The 21,003-nt window shown below is 43.0% G+C and overlaps 2 protein-coding genes across 4 annotated transcripts; one reads left to right on the forward strand and one right to left on the reverse strand.

Annotated features, from left to right (window-relative positions):
• Positions 1 to 38: 38 nt before the first annotated feature.
• eif5b (eukaryotic translation initiation factor 5B) lies at positions 39 to 16,189 on the reverse strand. 2 transcript variants are annotated; one of them, XM_061837752.1, is made up of 26 exons: positions 16,050 to 16,189; positions 13,088 to 13,198; positions 12,949 to 13,012; positions 11,181 to 11,336; positions 10,636 to 11,107; positions 10,434 to 10,561; positions 10,277 to 10,354; positions 8,355 to 8,505; positions 8,181 to 8,273; positions 7,385 to 7,471; positions 7,240 to 7,299; positions 6,875 to 7,161; positions 6,690 to 6,797; positions 5,193 to 5,303; positions 5,042 to 5,109; positions 4,797 to 4,938; positions 4,597 to 4,728; positions 4,238 to 4,420; positions 4,005 to 4,166; positions 3,124 to 3,255; positions 2,919 to 3,050; positions 2,768 to 2,844; positions 2,534 to 2,698; positions 2,317 to 2,455; positions 1,188 to 1,349; positions 39 to 584 (listed from the first exon to the last, which is right to left on the reverse strand). In XM_061837752.1, exons 1-26 carry the CDS (start codon positions 16,082 to 16,084, stop codon positions 477 to 479), a joined length of 3,543 nt encoding a protein of 1,180 aa, XP_061693736.1. In that variant the 5' UTR covers positions 16,085 to 16,189; the 3' UTR covers positions 39 to 476. The 2 variants fall into 2 exon arrangements, with proteins under 2 accessions (XP_061693736.1, XP_061693729.1); XM_061837745.1 differs by having other exon boundaries at positions 10,434 to 10,564.
• Positions 15,520 to 20,995, forward strand: mrps25 (mitochondrial ribosomal protein S25). Of its 2 annotated transcripts, none has more exons than XM_061837832.1 (5): positions 15,520 to 15,648; positions 17,233 to 17,374; positions 17,474 to 17,580; positions 17,861 to 17,948; positions 20,136 to 20,995. In XM_061837832.1, exons 2-5 carry the CDS (start codon positions 17,241 to 17,243, stop codon positions 20,323 to 20,325), a joined length of 519 nt encoding a protein of 172 aa, XP_061693816.1. In that variant the 5' UTR covers positions 15,520 to 15,648; positions 17,233 to 17,240; the 3' UTR covers positions 20,326 to 20,995. The 2 variants fall into 2 exon arrangements, with proteins under 2 accessions (XP_061693816.1, XP_061693805.1); XM_061837821.1 differs by lacking the exon at positions 15,520 to 15,648 and adding an exon at positions 15,660 to 15,800.
• The last annotated feature ends 8 nt before the right edge of the window (positions 20,996 to 21,003 follow it).

Raw genomic sequence — 21,003 nt, forward strand, 5'->3', positions numbered from 1 at the left:
ACTGAGAACAGGCGCATTTCCACACACAAAGTCACTGTTCAAGTTTTATGGGAATTTATTACATCAGCACTTCAGCAAAACATTTCTGAGGGTTGTCCTCTGTCCACCTGCCCCCAACCGCCAACATGGCCAAGAAAGCGCACAGCAAAAGGTATCCACAGATTTAGTTGTCTTTGTTACCGGCGACTGTCGCCACTGCTGTTTCCTTGCGGACTGTACAGTCCCATAACGCACTTTGGCAGCCCCCAAAAAAGCAGGGGCTAGTTAAGACCGTCAGTGTCCGTCCGTTTGGAGGCAGAGAATCGACAGCGGTCACGAATCAGAGCAGAGAACAAGAAAGACAACAGGCACGTTGGAATACTGAGAGTGAAATGTTTCAGCCGGGGAACGCCGGATGAGTGCATTCTCACGGGTAAAAACTTGTCATTCCTCCGTGTCATGACAAGGAGAGGGGCCTCCTCCGATGTGCGAGCCGCTCAGATGATCTCAAAGGTCTTCTTCAGCTCCATGATCAGCTGCCAGTCCGACTTCTGCATGTCATCCCGGAACCAGTTCTTCAGGGCGTCGATGGATGCCCGAGTGATCTGCGACATTGTCAATTCGGCATTTAGCTCTCAGAATGACACTTTTGGTTCACATTTTTGCTGTGTTCTGTTTAGTCCTGGTGGAGCGGAATCTCTTAGTCTGGCTTGATATTCTAAAATTTTGGATAATATGCTCAGGCCAACAACTCCTTTAATTTTGCTAAATTCATTTGGGTTTAAAATCAAAAGATGAATATTAGACACAAGCTGGTGATGTCTTAAACGATGTGTGTCTTGCATTTAAATATACAACCCGTGTAACTATTTGTTGTGTGTTTAGTTTTACAGTCAAGTCCACCTGGAACATCTATAAACAGCTTATACCACATTTAGGGAACATTTGTCACATACACTCTTGCGACAAGTAACTCGGTAGGATGCGTCTACGATGCAGGATCTTGCACACGCAACCCACACTCTTTCAATGTAATGCTTTCATGAGGGTGAGAAACCAAAATCACCATTACATTTTAAATGGACTAATTAAAATTTTAAAACATTTACTAGCCCAAGCTTACCCTCACGACCTTCAAGCAACTGCTATTTTGTCCTGAATAACTTTATCACCATGATGACACCCAAAGTGGTCTGAGGTGGACTCACCTTGCTGACAAGAATGTCGGTAGCCTCAAAGTGGCGGCCATACATCTTGGGCGACTCGCCTGGAATGGGTTCAATCTTGATACAGATCTCCTGACCTTTCTTGGCGCTGTCCACTGTCTTGTGGTTGATCTCGATGCTGGTGACCACACCGATGTCCACAAACTGAAACAGGAACGTGGGAGTTTAATTTGTTCTGTGACCAACCTCGTAACTCAAAACACTCACATCTAAAATCAAATATTTCTATTAAAATGAACAGAAATGGCATTATGTTGCAGCCTCTTCCCCCCAAAACAATCAGAAAACATTGCAATGTGATATAATTTGGGGGGGAAAAAAGCATGAGACTGTTTTAATTGAAATTTATAGATATGTTTTTCATTTTACCGAAATGCACTGAACAAATATATCCATCCATCCATCCATTCTCTGAGCCTCGTATCCTCACAAGTGTCACCGGAGTCCTGGAGCCTATCCCAGGTATCTATGGCCAGGAGGCGAGGGTACACCCTGAACTGGTTGCCAGCCAATTTCAGGGCACATAGATACAGACAACAGTCCCTATCACAATCACACCTAGGGGCAATTTAAAGTGTCCAATTAATGTTGCATATTTTTGGGATGTAGGAGGAATCCAGAGTGCCCGTAGAAAAGCCATGCAGCCACGGGGAGAACATGCAAACTCCAATCAGGCGGGGCCGAGATTTGAACCCTGATCCTCAGAACTGTGAGCCTGATCCTCTAACCAGTTTCCCCACCATTCCACCTTCACAAAATAAATCAATAACAAAAGAAATGTCTTCTAGTATTGCTACCGCTCAAAGTTTCAGAACATAGAGTGGCTCCGCACCTGAAATTTTAAACTTATAAAGCCTTTTGGATTAAAACTGAAACAACCAAAACCGGCAGCTAACCAACCACAACACCTTGATTAAACCTTTAGGAAATAATCGATTCTAAAATCATTCAATGGCTACATCCCTACTTGAATATGACACATTTCCATTGCATGACCCTTTTTCACATAAACCTCCATTGAAAGTTTTCAATTTGTAGATTTGCAAAAATCTGCATCTGAAATTCCCGGGAAGCTAACAGCCATTTTCCAGCCCTTTGAGACCTTACTCACCGCCTTACTGGGAACGCAGATTGGCGTCCCTTGCCGTAGGACACCAGCTTCCACTGACACGCCCATTACAATAGGATCTCTGGAGTTGAAGATGAACTGAGGAAGGACACGAAGCTTCACCGGAAACACCGCCACGTGTCTAAAGTCACGCAAACACACAGCAGCTGTCAATCGGCAGCCACACACTGAGCGTGAGCGGCAAAATGCGCGCTCCTACTTGAACTCTTCTTGTTTGGATTTCTTGTAGTCTTCCCGGTACTTGGTGAAAGCGTCAAAAAGATGGTAGATGATTTCAGCGGAGAAGATGCGGACGCCGAAGCTGTCAGCCATTTCCTGTCCTTCCCGCTCCACTTTCACATCGAATGCCAGGATCACAGCGTACCTGTGACAATGCAGCAAATTCAGTCTGGGCGCTGGCTCATTCCATATGAAATTAGACGAGAAGCAGTACTGTGGGTCGTGCTCCAGCATGGTTGAGGCCTTCATCACATCCCTCTTGTGGACAGGACCGATGTTAATCCCGGCGTACTACATCCACAAACAAACATTTGGTATTATAAGGTTGGGGACCGCTGACATAGTCACACTAGACCAGTACTCACGGGTACTTTAGATGTGCGCAGAAACTCGAGCAGAGCCTCAAGTGATCCGAGGGTAGACGCCTGCACGTAAACGCCTTTCTCCTCCAACTTGATGGCGCTCAAAGTTTGTTTGAGTTCATGGATAAGTTCATCCTAAAGACAAAGCCATCAGCAGATATCACGTAAGTTGATTCTGTGAGTGTGTGTGTGTGTTGGGTGTTATTACCCTTAGAACAGGTATTTCATCATCTTTGTGAGCCACTAGCAGGGGGAGCCCTGCCAACGTCTTTTCCAAGTCTTTACCCAGAATCTTCACACCCTGAGATGTGCAGACTTCTTTGTGCTTCTCATACTGGTTCTATGAAAAAAAATGTAAAAATAAAATCGTCTACATTACATACATACCATGACCAGGATTTTGGGGACCGGTCAGAAAGTTTAAATAAAACGATAACTGATCACAAGATGGAGCAATGAGATGCGTGTGAATCTGAATACAAAAATTTATTGCAGTAGTCTGACAGTACAATCGTGAAAGAGCAAATTTGTCTTGTAGTCTGAGCCACGTATTACGTGCCGTCTTTCAGCCACCTTGTCTCTCCCATTGCGCCAATATTAAAAAAAAATAAAAAATGTATTGGCCATCAGATATTTACAGTACTACGTCAATAGACATGGAAAAATTATATTAATACTACCATATAAAAATAAACTAGCGTTTAAATTCAGATCTATTGTGCACGACGACATGGAGAAAATTATGACATCAAAAGTGATCAGCAACAAAATGCCATTGACACTTACAATAACACGTAGGGGAAATTTAGAGTGTCCAATTAATGGTGCGTGTTTTTGGGATGTGGGAGGAAACCGGAGTGCCTGGAGGAAACCAACGCAGGCACGGGAAGAACATGCAAACGCCACACAGGCAGGGCTGGGATTCAAATCCCGATCCACAGAAATAAGTACTCCTTGTAATATAAGGTTATGTTTTATGCTGATTCTGTCGTTAAAAATAATAAATATATTAAAAAACGGACGTTATAAGTGGTGATCCAAGTTCAGGGTAACGTGTAACATGTGCCGGTTTTTCGACAACCTGCGTACCTTGACCCGGAGCTCCTTTAGAGGAGGTGGCAGGAGCAGCCCTCTAATCTGCGTGATGATTGGTCCGTCCACTCCGGGAACAATGATGGTCTCGCCTTCGCGTAGCCGTCCGTTGATCAGGATGACGTCTATGGTGGTGCCCATGCCGGGCAAAGCTTTGACCTAACACACAGACAAAATCAACATGTGTCTGTCTTTAGAGTGTGTGAAGTGCTTTAGGTCAACACGTATACCTCCATGACCTGAGCCCGGAGCTCATCACAATGCGCGACGCGGCGCGCCAACATGGTCTGAGTGAGCTCGACAAGAAGGGCAATGAGATTTCCAATCCCGTCACCGCTGTGAGCCGATGTGGGAACCAGCGACACAAATGTCCTGGGGTCCTTGTTTTCGTAGAACAGAGCGGCGTTGAGACTCTGAGGACATCAACAATGTAACAGCAGGTTAGAGCAGCAGATTAGGCCAAAACCGTGATGCCTACTGGCCTGTTTTTGGAGGCAAAACACTGTAGATAAGGGTTGCAAAACTACGGGAATCTTCCACTTTGGGAACTTTCTCAGAGCAAGCCCTTATAAACCCCAAGAATGTTCACCTGCTGAGCAAACTCCACGATGATGGCCTTCGCCCTCTCATCAAACTCGTCCTTGGTGTTTTTCTTCTGCTTCTTCAATGTCGTCAACACATCCGTCTCAGGACTCCTCTTCCAGTCGTACAAACGGTCAATCTGAAGAGAAGAATTGCCGTTACCTCGGTCTTGACAAGATCACATAGACGGCAGCTGAGAAAAGTCACCTTGTTGAGCGCCACGATGAAGGGACACTTTTTTTCCTTCAGCAAGTTGATGGACTCGATAGTCTGAGGCTCCAAACCGTGCATGATGTCCACCACCAGGATGGCAATGTCACATAGGGAGCTGCCTCGGTTCCTCAAGTTACTGATCACATGTATCACAAAGACTCGTTTGTCAACATTGACAAGACGAAACTCTTCTTATCTGCCCAATGTTTCAAATCATCGCATCCGATACAAACTCTTACCTGAACGACTCGTGTCCTGGTGTGTCAATGATCAACATGCCAGGAATCTTCATCCCGTCTTTGTCAAACTACAAATGAACAAATACTGAAGTCATTGCAGGACTGTCTTTTTGTGTGTGTGTGTGTGTGTGTGTGTGTGTAGTTTTCATACATTTTTCACCATCTTCGTCTGCTCTTCAATTGTCTCTTTTGGGACGTTGGTGGCGCCGATCTGCTGTGTGATTCCTCCTGCCTCACCGTCCTGAACGTGGGTGTGTCGCAGCTGAGTAAATGAGAGACAGATATTAGTTAATATCAAAACAGGGAATCTGCACTCAAAACAAGTACAGTACTACCTTGACTTATGACTTTAACAGCACAACAATTTGCACTTTTAACTTTTTTGGGTAGCCATTTTGAGGATTAAATTATGTACAAGAGTTTCATTTCTGCTGTGGCCACACAAGGAACGGAAAACACCCACAGTTCAACTCATCTTTCGCCACTGAAATGTCTCCCAAATAATAAATAACTTATAAGTCAAAGTAACACTGTAAACAGAAAAAAAAAATTGATGTAGATATCTGATACATATGGGTCTAATTTTTATCCACAGCCTGCCCAAAAAAATATTACGGTACCAAAAATACCATGTTCCAGACCTCAGAGACTTGTGTTTTGTATTCGTCAGAGTTAAGAACTGTTGCCATGCCTCCTCACCTTCAACCTGTGTGCTCGGCAGAAATACCCATCGTGACATGGGTGCCATATGAATGCCCCCAAGTTGAATATGGCTAGTCATATTGTACAGTATATATGTGTCCCAAAAATACATCAGTCCGATTCTCTGCCTGCATCGCAACACAGCACCAGTAAACAACAGTAGCCTATTCTGGAACAAATAGACTATCAATGGCAGTTTAGATGAGAAATGGGAAGTATTTAGGTATCATTTTCGACCACTGAAATGTTGGTCCATCACTAGTAAAAAGTTAGTATTTGCTTTAGAAAATGTATTTTCCTGATAAATGTGTTTTCCAGATTTTATCGAGCCAATGCATGTCGTTTACATTAGAAACGATTCACAGCACACACACTAATGTAAAAAAACAAAAACAAACAAAAAAAAAAGTATATAAACTCAAATACTATTGATTTAGCCTAAATTTACTCACAATTATACATACTGTGAAATCTGGCCCTGTTTAGTGAACACAAAGCTATTATACTGTTGTATAAATCACAACAGTTAGCACTAACTCCTGCAACTTAGTGGCAGTACTTTAATTGTCCTGTCGGTCAATGTACTTCACTGGCAGGGATAGATGAACAAATATGTATGACTTGTAGTTAGTAAAAAAATAATATAACTTCAAATGGATATTTCCTGACGCAGACCTGATTCTTTCTTACGGCACGCTGCTGTGGCACAGTAGTTGGGAATCAATGATTTACCGAAAGGTACATAAAGCAATGTTGCAATCAGGCAGTCATTGAAGACAAGGAGCTTCAAAGGCAGACTGGGAACGCCACAGCTACAGAGTGTGAACCGCTTGATAACATATGCTCCTCTGGTTGATAAGTCAGTGCCGTTCAACAGTCAATACCAGTCAAGTCTACAAAAAGGAGTCAGCAAGAAGTGAGGACTAAGTCAACGGTGACCGTGTACCTTATCAAGGATTTTGGTCTTGCCAGTATCGACGTGTCCGAGCACACAAACGACCGGCGCTCTCAGCCTGTTTATGTCGACGTTCTTGAGGTTTTCTGCTCTCCGTTTCTACAAAATCCACAAATACACACAGAGATGAGTGAAAAGAGCTGAGTGCTCACTTCTCGGGTGCTTTGGACACTTACCTCGATCCGCCTCTTAGCTCGATCGTACAGACGCTCGTCTTTGGTCCTGTCATCATCATCATCGTCACTCTCAGTGCTCTCGTCTTCACTCTCCTTCCCCTGCTGCTTCTTCCCCTGACCTACCGCCACCGCCTTCACTATCTCTTCCTCTGGTGCTTCCTCGCTTTCATCCTCATCCTCATCCTCCTCCTCCTCGTCCTCGTCATCTTCATCCTCTTCTTCACTGGCAGTGGGCTGATGTGGGCCAACAGGATCCTCTTTTACCACAATGTGGACTTTCTTTAACTCTGGCAAAGAGTCACTCAAACAGTAAGCAGCTGCAAGGAACAGCAAATACTTCCAACCAGTCATGCTTCACCACTAACCTTTCTCCTCATCACTCGCGATCGCCTCCCAGTCATCCACAGCAAATTCTGCCTTCACCTCTAAAATGTTTTTAAAAGCCGGGAGTCACCCAAGTTAAATCTTGACGCATCTATTCCGTACGTGTACACACCTCCTACCTCTCACCTGTCTCTGCTTTCTGTGTCACTGCCTCTGTCTCCAGAGCGACATGTTCTGCCTTTTCTGATGTTGGAGAGATCACCTCGGACGTTTCTGGTAAGGAGAACAGACGTGTATGAAAACTGTCCTGTAGTGACCCTGAAACAGTGACTCAGTATTAGCAGATACCTATATCAAAGACTCGGACTGTTAAAAAAAAAAAAAAAGAGAAAAAATTGATTGGACAATCCCTAATAATTTGCTTTAAAAAAAAAAAAAGTGCCCGAACACCCACTTCTAATTAGCAATTAACTATTAGCAATAGTCTTACAAGAAATAAAGACATGTTTAGTAAGTCTCCACTATTAGCGAATGTGTAGCGAGTAACTGAGTAATTGATCGCCCACCAAAAATGTTTGGAACTGCCTATAGTAAGAGTTGACTTGTAAATACACCACAAACCTATTACAAAACACTTACATATTCTGATTCTACAATATTACCCTTGAAAATGAAAAGATTTCAGATTATTTGATTAAAAAACCGCACTGGAAGTTCGCATGCTGATCCAGATCCAATCAAGATTCTCTATTACCTCCAATGCCAACTCTGGCTAAGCTCAGCTCTTTCGCAACACACAGACTTCTCATTTCATATTCCAGATTTATCACTTAAACATGACTTGGTTGACATTACTTTGGCACACTCTTGTGGCGTCTTACAGTGGCACACAAAGAGCAAAAAAGTACACTTTGCAGCGAATCGCTGAAGATGCGTTCCACAGGAAAAAAAAAACATGACTAGGTGAATAGCTATCCGGTACCTTCTGGATTTTGAGGGATTTGTTTCTTCTTCTTCCTGTCCATATAAACTGGTTTCTTCTTTGGCACAGAGTCTTTGGATGGCACCTCCACCCCTGCACAATGACACAGGTCAGCTGAGGACAGTGCAAGTACTTGCTGGTGATTATTTATGAGAGACGCAAGCTGACTGGCACCTTGAGCCTGGAGCAATTTCAGCGTGGCTTCAGCACGAGCCCGTGCCTCCCTCTGGGATTTTGTCATCAACTTCCCCTCCTTCTTCAGACGCTCCTTGCGTTCCTTCTCCTTCTGCTTCTTCTTCTCTTTGCGCTCCTGCTCAAGCCGCTCCTACCGGGTATCAAAGAGGTCAAATCTGAGTTCAATGGCAAGACCATGAAGCATTTTGCTATTACCTTAAAAAAAATAACAAATTGAGGGCTGAAACAATCGAATAATGCAAAACATGTGATAAAGTAGAAGTTAAATCATTGCTTCGAAACTTCACAGTACTCATTCCACCCCATTACTGCTGACTCACACACCAACTCAGTGTAGAAATAAGGTGGAGAACCAGGAGGATAGAGTGCTTTAACAGACATTGTCCAAGGTAAAAACAACGATTAATCAATGAATTGCAATCCCCCCTTCCCGCAATTTAATTATGACTCAGTTAATCCTCTGAATAGAATCAACTCCTGGGCAGGAGGGGACGCGTTCTATGACTGGGGTGGTGGTCTCCCTTTTTAAGAAAGGGGACAGAAGAGTGGCAGGAGGTCTATCCGGGGGTGCCGGAAAGGAGTGTCTGTCAGAAAGTCCAATCTCAGATTCAGGAGAAGCAATGTGGTTTTCATCCTGGCCATGGAACAGTGGACTAGCTCTAAATCCCTGGCAGGGTCCTCGAGGGTGCATGAGAGTTCGCACAACCAGTCTACATGTTTTGTAAACTTGGAAAAAGCGTTGGACCCTGTTGCTTGGGAAATTCTGTTGGGGGTGCTTTGGGTGTATGGGGTATCGAACTCCCTGATAAGGGGTGTTCAGTCCCTGTACAACCAGTGTCAGAGGTTTGTCCGCATTGCCGGCAGTGAGTCTGATTTGTTTCTGTTGAGAGTTGGATTACATCAAGGCTGACCTTTGTCACCGTTTCTGTTAATATAGTTATAGAAAGACTATCTAGGCAGAGTGGAGGTATGAAAGGGGTCCGGGTTTGGTGACCTCAATTTTGCATCTCTGATTTTTTTTCCAGATGATGTGATTCTGTTGGCTTCATCAAACCGTGGTGATCCACTCGCACTGGAGTGCTTCAAAGCAGAGTATAAAGCAGCCGAGATGAGAATCAGCACCTTTACATCTGAGACCATGGTCCTCTCCAGGTTGGAGATGAGATCTTGCCCCAAGTGGAGGAGTTTAACTATCTTGGGGTCTTATTCACAAGTGAGGAAAGAATGCCGAGGGAGATGGACAGGCAGATTAGTGCAGTGTCTGCAGTGATGCAGACTTTGTATTGGTCCGCTGTAGTAAAGAAGGAGCTACTGTATGTTGAAAGGTGAAGCTCTGAATTTACCAGTCGCACCTACCCTCACCTATGGTCACGTGCTGTGGGTCATGACCGAAAGAACATGGACCCAGTTACAAGCACCCAAAATGAGTCTCCAAAGCAGGGTGTCTGGGGTCTCCCTGAGAGATAGGGTGAGAAGCTCGCTCATTCGGGAAGGGCTCAAAATCAACACACTCCTCCTCCACATTGAGAGGATACAGATGCTGTGTCTGTAGCATCTGATTCGGATGCCTCCCGAACATCTCACTGGTGAGCTGGTCCTGACACGTCCCAAAGGAAGAAGACCCAGGACACACTGGAGAGACTATGTCTCTCGGCTGGCCTGGGAACACCCTGTAATCCCCCCTGAAGAGTTGGAAGAAGTGGATCGGGAAAGGAAATTCTGGGTGTCCTTGTTAAAACTACTGCCCCTGCGACATAACCTCACATGATCAGTAGAAGATGAATGAATGAATTGTATATACCTTTTGGAGTAGACTAAAAACATTAAAAATCTGTTTTTTAACCTCTGTGATGTTTGACGCACCTAACTTAACATTGCAGGGTTGTTATCTGATTTCTTACCTGCTCCAGCCTCTGTCGCTCCAGCTCTTCCAGCCGCCTGAGACGCTCCTCCTCTTCTTTCTTGGCACGCTCCTCCTCCTACAGATGAAGAACGGCTGTGCTATCTGAGGACCATAATACTGAGTGCTCTCCCTTGCCCAAACTTTTATTAACTCACCTCCTTCATCTTGGCCAGAGCTTCCTGCATGGCCTTCACCGTGGCCTTGCTTGGGCCCTTTTTTTTCTCCTTCTCCTCCTTTTCTCCTTTCTTCTTCTTCTTGTCCTTCTTCTTCTTGTCACCCTCATCTGCTAAAACAAAAACATCATCCTTTCCTCTTTTTCACAGAGTACAGGATTGTGCATAGAGGAAGATATCTTACCCTCCTCGCCTGCTGGTTCTCCACCTTCCTCCTCATCTCTGTCTCCGTCTGGTACTGGGATCAACTGTGGAGGTGTGGCCGCTGCAGTCTTATTCTCTGGTTCTTTTTTTACATCTGCACCGATCTCCTTCATCTTCCTCTGTTTGAGCCTCTCCTCCTCTTTCTTCTTTTTCTCCCGCTCTTTTTTCTCTGCCTTCTTTTGTGCCGCTGTTTTTATCTTGAAGCCACCGTCTTCTTCATGTTCGTCCTCATCTTCACTCTTTGCAGTTTTACCTTTGTTCTTAACCTTTTTGTCTTTTCGAGATCTGAAATCTTCCTCATCCTCTGACTCACCCTCTTTCTCGATCCTAATTGTGCCTTCATCTTCGTCAGAGCCGGGATGTCTCTTGGCACCTTTCTTACCTCCTTTGGTCTTCAAGAGAGAATATGAGACACTATCCTCATCTGACCCGGACGGAGCAGCAGGTGCCACCTTTGGGTGAAAAGCTGACATGTAAGGATTGTTTTTTATTTTAAAAAAAAAAAGCAGCACTTCTCTTCCCTACCTCCTTCTGCTGTCCGTTCCTCAGCTCATCTTCTGTACCTTCAGCTTTATTGTTCTCCAATTCCTCAGGGCTGTCTCTCTGCACCTTTCCCTTCCTGGTTTTCTTCTTCTCCGCTTTAGGAGGGTCCACATCAGCGTCCACTGCAACATCGTCTTTCTACATAGAGGCAAAGTTGCAGGCAGCTAGGTGAAGAAACGTGTGTGTTCCACTGACAAGGAGGTTTGCAAAGGATGAAACATTTCTGGAGGGTTTCCATGGGAGTTAAGATGGCCAATCAGCCAACTTTGCTCAGTCAACCACAAAATTTCATGGAAGCAAAAATTGTTGTAGATAGACGCGGCGAAGCGTCGGTAAAAAAACACTACCAAAAATCAATAGAGGAGCACCTGTAAGTAATTTTAAAGCCACTATGAGCTGTGTAATCTCCATATATCGTGATGTGTGAGTGAGGTGAATGGTAGGTAGTTTTTTTTAAGCTAAAATTTTAATTGATAGAGCGCTAATGCTAATCACAAATGCCAATCGTTTAGCAAAGTTTAGCATCTGTTTTGCCACATGAGGACAGTGTCATACAAACACCATATAAAATTGAAATTTGATGATGAAAAAAAAGAAATTAAGCCCTACTAATATTTTTTTTTCAAAGCAGAACCAATACATGCCTGTGAAAATTCAAAATGTATGTATTGCGCCACAGTTTGTGTTCAAATATGCACATTCATTGCTATTGACTGCTTTAGAACCAGAATCATCTTTATTTGCAAATATGTCAAAAAGACAAGGATTTTTCTCTGGTATTTGGAGCGACTCGAGTACGAAGAAGTCCAATGGTTGGGCGAGGCTCCTGCACTCCCGCGACACTTGTGAGGATACGCAGCTCGGATAATGGAAAAAAAAAAAAAAAAAAAAAAAAAGCTAATGGACTTTCTTGAGACAAGCTTGTGTGGTTTCATGACATGCACAAAAGGGTAAGTTCCTTGTTTTAGATTTATTTAAATAGTAAACTTTAAGTGGGAGTCCCAATAAACAGTTTGAAGCAAGAATACTTGCTCCCTATTTGAAGAAATATTTGTTGAAATATTGATATTCCCACCTGCACATGATACGCTTATGGAGAGCAGACTAGACATCATTGTTAGAAAAAAAGCCCTCTCAGTAAAATTTCTGCTGGTAACACAACGCAAAATATTCAACCATGCGACGCCTAGTCGTCAAGCTTGCCACTGTACATTTAAGTGTCTTTATTTAAGGGACACTGAGTAGGAACTACTCCCGGCTAGTGTTGAAATTGGGTATTGCATCCAAACAAATCGCAAGCACTTTTTTTTTTTTAATCGCAATTGTTGTATTGCAATAATGGTAGCAGTCATAAGTCAAAAAAAAACTGATGAACAACAACACTGTTGAACAAAACTGAATGGAAAAATGTTAATTTGGGTAGTGTTTACTTAATTGCCGAGGTGAAAACTGGCAACTTCTGTTTCAAGATGACAGACCGACTTGGCGCTCAAATGTACAAATAAACCTAAAATTCTTTGCTTACAAGAATGTATAAGATGATCAGTTGAGGTCATAATAATACACAATTTTTGGCCAGAAAATGTTACAATTCCCAGTGTCCCTTTAAGAGCGAACCTTCCATTTTGAACATTCCAGGTTTACTCCTGCGCATTCCCATTAGTTCCCATAGAAAGTTCCCAACTTTGAGAATTACCAGACTTTTGCAACCATAGTGACAAATGTGATTACCAGCTAAAGAAAGCTTTACCTTCCCCTGTCCCCCATGCGTCTCCAGGGATAACTCTTCCAGCTCCTTGAGGATGTCATCCTCACTGCAGCAGCGGACAAACAAGTTAGTGATGATGACGTGTGATGTTAGAGATAATGAAAAACAGAATGTCACATACTCATAGTCATCCTTCTTGCCTCCCTTCTTCTTTTTCTTCCCTTTTGACTCTTTTGAGGAGCCAGCTCCTTCTATCTCTGCTGCCAGAGCATCGATGTCATCTTCTTTAGTGCTGATGGAGTCAAAATCAGTTGGTAAAGCAAACACTCAGAGCAAGCAACATAAACCTGCTCATTCTCATCCCTTTGTTTAAACATGCACACACGTTGCTGACTCGCCAACTTAGCTGGAGGAAAGCTTTGTTTCCCCATCGGCCCCCATAAATTTTTACAGGTACATCTAAAATAAATACAAGTGTCAAAAGCTTTAGTGTGTGTTTTCAACACACACACACAGTGCAACCTTGAAGAAACGGAGCAGGATTTAACGAATATTGGATAAAACTAACCGTCCAGACTGAACAACGTGTCCAAAAGATAGTTTCCACTTGTTTTTTTTCTAGGATTGGTTGCGGTTGGTTACTGGTTGTTAGTAAATATTATACTAAGTTTGGAAGCACTGTGAGCTCATGTGGCTCTATGTTGATTTGACGAACACAGGTGAAAAGGTGTGTTGCGATTCTGGCATTTTAAAGATAACACAGATTTTTGTATATGAAGAACAGGATTTTCAATTTTGAAACTAAATCGTTACAGACATAACGAAAGCGTACCTGGTGTTTGAAATCTGAGTCTGCTTAGATAAATGTACTGTAGCTATTATTCTGCTGTATGAATGGCATTATCTCAGCCGGTCATGCTACACGAGGGTCGGGGGAGTGCCAGAGCTTATCCCAGCTATATTCGGGCAGGAGGCGGGGTTCACCCTGAACTGGTTGCGAGCCAACCACTGGGCGCATAGAAACAAACTAGGGGCAATTTAGAGTGTCCAATTAATGTTGCATGTTTTGGGGCTGTGGGAGGAAAGCAGTATGCCTGGAAAATAAAACGCACAGGCATGGGGGGGACATGCCACACATCTCCACACAGCCGAGGCAGGGTTTTGAACCACGGTCCGAAGAACTGTGAGGCCAACGATCTAACCAGTCCCTTCACCGTTCCACCCGTTTTGTGCTCACACACTGTGTTTAATATGGACTGATTGTCAAATGCTATTCGGGTTTTTTCAGGTGACCCAACTCATACTTTGCTCACAACTACAAAACTACACAAAAACTGACATTTTACGAACATCTTTAAGTAAAGATGTGTAACTTCTTTTGTTTTTTTACTCCTTTGTGTTGACTTAGTAGCAAGCTGTTTGTATGTGTTGAAAGGCAAGGCCGCTTGGCTAAGGTTAGCAAAGAAGACCACACCCTGGCTCTCAAGAAATTTCAATTATCACACTCATCTGTTATTGAAAGCTGTGCTGCCTCTACGTATTTAACGTGAATTTATCCATTTAACCAGGTGAGGCACATTTGTCAAACTCGAGGCACGGGGACCAGATCCAGCCCACCAAATCCTTCACCGTGGCCCAGGAGAGTATACTATGGTTCCTGCCGGAATATCAAAATTGCAAATTGTTTTCACACATACATTGAAAACCACATTTTTTTTTTTTTTACCAGTTGCTCTTTGAAAATAAAATGAATAATAATGGAAAGGTTTTATTACCTTCTGATTTCAAAACTATCAATTTGTTGGATATTTGTAATACGCAATCATAAAGTTACAGTATACGGTTTAACAATCATAATGAATCTTGGCGGAAAATCATAACGATGATGTGCCTGGCAAACATAAAAAATAAGTTCGACATCCATGAAGTGAAGTAATTGAGAACAGGCAAAAACTTTTTTTGGGTGTTATTTATTACCCATCCATCCATTTTCTTAGACCCTTATCCTCACAAGGGTCGCGGGACTGCTGGAGCCTATCCCAGCTATCAACGGGCAGGAGGCGGTGTACACCCTGAACTGGTTGCCAGCCAATCGCAGAGTGGATGGAGACAGACAACAGCCGCACTCAGTCACACCTACAGCCAATTTAGTCTCCAATTAATGTTGTATGTTTTTGGGCTGTGGGAGGAAACCGGAGTGCCTGGAGAAAACCCAAACAGGCACAGGGAGAACATGCAAACTCAAAACTGGCGGGGACCCGAGGCCTCAGAACTGTGAGGCCAACGCTTTACAGCTGCATCACCTGAGATTTACTGTATTGAACATCCTTAATAAACCCCGTACGCAAGAATTGCAAAAGTCATGTGATTTGTCTTATGTGAAATAATGTTGCAGATATCCAAATGCCAAGTTTGGAAAGAAAGAATCCAGTTACTGATTACTCAAATGTGTTAGACATGGCAAAAAAACGAGTTACAAATTTGCAGTCTGGCTGTTCAATGTTAAAGAGATTTGCCATACTAGTCAGTGTATACGACACCTTCGCCTGACGTCACACACTAGGGCACGCCCCTTAAAGGCTCACACTAACAAATTTACTACTGCATGCCGTTCGGCTTCATTATACTTTACAAAACCAGTTTATTTCCATACATTGTTTTTTATTACAGTGACTTATTACATGGTCAGAAGAAAGAAAAAAATGATACGATGTTTTGACTTGTCATGGAACGAATAAACACGTAAGTCGCGGTGCTCCTGTAATCTTCAGGTGACTTTTGGGCTTCGTTCTGCGTAGCTGTATGCTAGCACTAGCCGGCTAACTTGGCTGACTTTCAGCAGTCAGTCGAACAGAGCTCGAAGACTGGCTTTGAGCGGCATGAGAGCACAAAGCGTAAGTGCAAGCGTCCTAATATATCGGGTAACATTAGTTCAGCTGGACGACTTCGAGAACTACCTTACCTGGTACTAACTACACTACTCGCACCCGCCGACTCGTGGTTAGCTTTAATTAGCTACTAAGCTAACCGAGAAAGTCTACGGTACAAAACGTTTTCGTAATGGTTGAACACACCGAGACTCTGTGCCGCCGTGTGTCAGCGAGGGCAAACCCAGCGGTGACACCCGTGGATGTTTTCTCTACCTGTCCTCCCCGAATTTCTTCTGTTTCTTCCCCATCCTTAGAGCCGAGGTTCTCCGCTTCACCACGTACACGATGGCTCACATTGACCAAAGATCGTTTATCGTTTGTACAGACAGGAGGTCACACTACACGTGCCATTCCTGATCATCAAACGAGAAAGGAGCAGAAAATAATGTCACTTTCAATATATACTGAATATAAGATTGAGTGTGGGACAATGCAGCAGTGACCGCGATTCCGCAAGTTAATAGTTTGAAATTAAGTTTGGTTCTACAGTAAAAATAATGACCGTGAAAAACACAATTAGGCTTTTAGTTTTGGTCCGTTAAAAAAAACACAACGTGATACAATTGTTCCCACTATTTGACAGTTACCCCCCCCCCATATCTCTATTGAATATGTCAAACATAGTCCATACGTTCAACAAAATAGGTCATTACATCAACAGCAAATAAAAAGGACACCAACATGAAAAATCCCACCAGAAACAAAATAGAATCGTGCCAGGGATCACGAGTACAATTAGATTATATAACGTTAACCGCATTGAAAGGGGAGCACAATTTCAAGATTAGGTCTCGATAACTTTGTTGTTTCTCTCAGTAGAGTTCGGCTCCTTGTAAGAAAAATAAAAACGCTTAACGTAGGCGTAAAACAGTTTAACCTCGCTTGATGTCTGAAAACTATCACTTATTACCAAAATTTCTGACGACATCCACACCAATGCCCACTTAAAACTCAAAATATTGAAAAAATAACCCCAATATTACGTATTTTGTTGTTTTGCTAAGCCATTTTCTCATTAAGTGATTATACGAGAATGGGGGTTGGGGGGGGGGGTTGCATTTCTTTTTATCCTGACACTTTCACTTCTGTATAACGAATGTGATTGTTTGCTTGCGCTTCGGTAAAGGGTAACAACTCGCGATGAAGAAGTGTACCTTTTCCTCTGCAAGATTTTTTTCCTTTCCTTTAATACAAATTTAACAAAGACAAGATCGATTCATTACTTATTCTGTCAGAAAAAACATTGACAGACATTGATCCCCCCTGTGCTTGACGTGTAGGCACGCAGCTAATCTGTTAGTGTCTACCTATTTATTTCTATACACGTCATCCAAACGCGCCGGCTATACTCGTGCGACCGAACGAAGCTTCAGAGAGTAATTTGTTGTTAATTAAGGTCTAGAAATGCCTATGAAAGGAAGATTTCCGATCAGGAGGACGTTGCAGTATCTGCAGAAAGGCGACATAATCTTTAAAAACCGAGTGAAGATTATGACAGTCAATTACAACACATACGGGGAGCTCAGCGACGGAGCAAGGTCAGTGCTGTAAATGAACGCAACCTAGTGAATGGAAACACAGCGCAAATCATCTTCATATTGACCCTGTTTTTTGTTTTTGTTTTTTTGTCTTTGCAGGAAATTTGTGTTCTTCAATATTCCTCAGATTCAGTACAAAAACCCGTGGGTCCAAATAATGATGTTCAAAAACATGACACCGTCCCCCTTCTTGAGCTTTTACTTGGGTTAGTAGTCTTGTCTCATATCTGAAAGTTAGTTTTCAACCTTTATCAAGCCAAGACAACCATTTGTTAGGAAAAAAAAATCTCCCAGTAATTATTTATCGGGGGGGGGGGCATCTAGTGAAGAGGATGTTATTATTCAGCCTTTCGCAGTACATTGCAAAAAGTTGTTGTGACAAAGTCAATAATTTTGGGATTGAGTGAAATGCTGTTTAACGGCACAGTGGTTGGGAATCACTGCTGAATTTTATCTGACCTGAGCTGATTATTGTTGTTCCCCTAGATGACGGTGAACAGGTGCTGGTGGACGTGGAAGGCAAGGACCACAAAGAAATTTCGCAACACATAAAGACCATTTTGGGAAAATCCCAGTAAGTAGTGCTCAGTAGCAAATGCTGCATTGATCTTTTCCCCGTGATGTCATCACACACCTCCAGGCACGCCTGCCCACAGCTGCCACTTTGGAGAAGGATAGTTTCTTTTTGCTGTCGTGCTTATTGAATGATCAATTTGATAGCCGATGTCAAAAAATGGTGAATTACTGTTACTATTGGTTGCAGCAATGCAGGTGGGACGGGCAAGTCTCATTTCACCGTTAAGTTGTCAGGGCAAGAACACAAACCAGTTGTCAAAAACTGGAGATTGTGGCAGAGGTGATGTAATTCTGTCCAGGCAGCCAGTCTGTTTATCCATGTTTGTTGTAAACACTTGGGCGAAACTGAGCTTTAATGCTTTAGCCACATTAGAAAACACATATTACATACTGCACATATTTCGATTTTCAATGTTATATTTTAGTTCAGTACTTATCAAATATATGTTAAATTAGATATTGGTAGATTGTTGCAAATTGTACTATATTAAATGTACATGCAACTCAGAAATGTAAGGATTCTGCGGACTCCACTCACCGTACTAACCACTATCTACATTTAAGGCTATTGTTAGGTCAAGCCAATCCTGTCTTATCTCCAGTCAGCCAACAGTGCAACCATTCTGGTGAATAAAGTGAAATACACCCAGTTTTAGTTCTGTTTGTCCTGACATGATGGACCTTTCTGGATGGCAATCTTCAACTCTGCCCCCCTTAGATACAGTTGCCATGGCCCACGATCTTCCAAAATGGCGACTGAACATAAGTTTGAAATGGATTCTCTATCGCGTATTCCAGATAATATTGGGGTATGTTTTTTTGCCCAATGCGTCAGACTTGTCCAAGAGCGTTCCACAGAGAGGTCTCAACTATTTCACGCAAGGATACTTACATGGAATTAAAATTTTGGACGGAGCAGGACGCAATGTCAGAGTTACAGCGAAAAGTTGGCGATCGATGCAAAAAAAGTTTGACGCCTCACAAACTTCACATTGAAATCCAACAGGATAAAATAGTGGAATCGTACTGCACATGTAAAGCAGGGTGAGTACTTTTTACTTGGAAAGATCACAAGTGATATCATTGTAGTCTTTATAAGTGAGTGGGTGCTGGGTGGGAACCCAGTGCTCTGTCTTAAAAGTCTGATGTGATACAAATAGGCAAATAGACATTTCTCTCGCATGCCATGGTGCATTTATGTCTCACTAACCGGACTCTTTGGCATAAAACATGACACACTTCATTCAGCAGGTCACTGATACGCTAACAAAGTGAAAGTTGTTCTCCTGCAATGTACAAACCACTGATCATGATTCAATCAAACTCAGAGAAGTTACTTCTCCCTGACTTACCTTCGAACATACAGCCTTGTGTTTGTTGATATTGTTCACATTTAGTTGTACATACAGTCTTTCACAAGCCTTAATCCATCGTAGACACTTCGCTAACTGGGTTTTAGGCTTTGGAAAATGAATCAACTGGGCCCCTTTTAACCTAGCAGGAAGTCTTTCATCAGAATTGCACGTTCCCCATCTGAGGACCTTTTTGTTCGTAACATTAACTTTGTCCAAGCGCATGCGAGCGATTAACCAACGTTGCTTGTGGGATATGACGACAAGAGGGGCAGGTCAAGCCAGCGGTTAAGACAATGCGGCTATCTGATTGGCTATTATTGCACAAGTGATTGACAGGTCGGACAGGTCCATTAGGTTATGAGAGTTGTTTGATTTGTGTAGGGATCGTAGTTATATAGTGTGGCCATTTTGTCATCGTACCATTTAGTGCACCGGCATCCAGAGTTTCTATCTAGTGTGTCTGCTTTTTATCCCTCATCTTTCCAAGAGGTGAGGTACCCCCTGGACTGGTCACTAGTGCAATTCCAGGGCACACATAGAAAAACCACCATTCAGTTTAGTCTTCAATGAAGCTAAAATGTTTTTGAAATGTGGGAGGGAAAACTCACTCAATTATAGGGGAACATGCAAACCTTACACAGGAAAACCAGAGCTTAGCGTGAAACCTGCAAACTCAGAATCATGAGGCAGATGTGGTAACCAATTGTTCACAGTGCCACCCTTTTTAATTCTTGCTTAATTTGACCAGGGGCTTCAATTCTACTTAGATGAACAATTCACTCTGTAAGCAAGTTTATCATGTGTGTGTGCTCTCTCCTTTTCACCCCCAGGATTGTGTTGGAGGGAGAAGCACAAGCCAAGATGCAGTCGTCAAACCCTGCCAACTTTGGCCCCAAAAAGTACTGTCTGAGGGAGTGTATCTGTGAGGTGGATGGCCAGGTGCCTTGCCCTGGCACCACACCGCTGCCTAAAGAGATGACGGGCAAGTATCGTGCCCAGATGAGAGCAGCACAGGAGTGATTGTTAGATGAAAAAATTCTGACTTTTTCCTTTTTTTGAAAATACACGAAGAGCTGCAGCCGGACATTTTTGCTGCTGTTGTTGTCTGAGCCCACGCTTCATGTTTGTGGGGGATGTTGAAAGAATACTGAAAGAGACGATGGCTTGTGAAGAGTCTGGCGTTCGCACTGTGTCATCAAAACACATTCTCCAGTCTTGTAGACCTACTGCCGTATGGAAATATGAGATGAGTCACAAAGGATACATTTCAAATTCAATGTAGTTAACCCCTTCAAACTGAGCCAGACAATCCAGCAGAGAAGATCCAGCGGCGGTTGCTGGGTTCAGTGAATGAGAGCGAAAAATTCTGACAACTGGTGGGTGCTTCACCATGACAACGCACCTGCTCACAATCCCCTGAGCATCTGACCCCCCCACCGTGCTGGAGCACGTTGTCAACTGACCCGACCTGGCTCTGTGGGACTTTGCGAAAAAACACCTTTTACTCCATGCAAATTACTTCAATAGGGACAAAATGTTGTTTTGATTTTTAACAATATCTATTGTGACACCAGTCCTGGAACTTTTCTGTCACACCTCATAGCATAGACAATTTTCACACACAAAAATTAAATCTGATTTGTTTACGTTTACCAAGATGTTAATAAACTGTTTAAAATGTGATTCTGCATTAAGTTA

The sequence above is a fragment of the Syngnathoides biaculeatus genome, chromosome 2 (assembly GCF_019802595.1).
Source record: "Syngnathoides biaculeatus isolate LvHL_M chromosome 2, ASM1980259v1, whole genome shotgun sequence".
NCBI classification, from domain to species: Eukaryota; Metazoa; Chordata; class Actinopteri; order Syngnathiformes; family Syngnathidae; genus Syngnathoides; species Syngnathoides biaculeatus.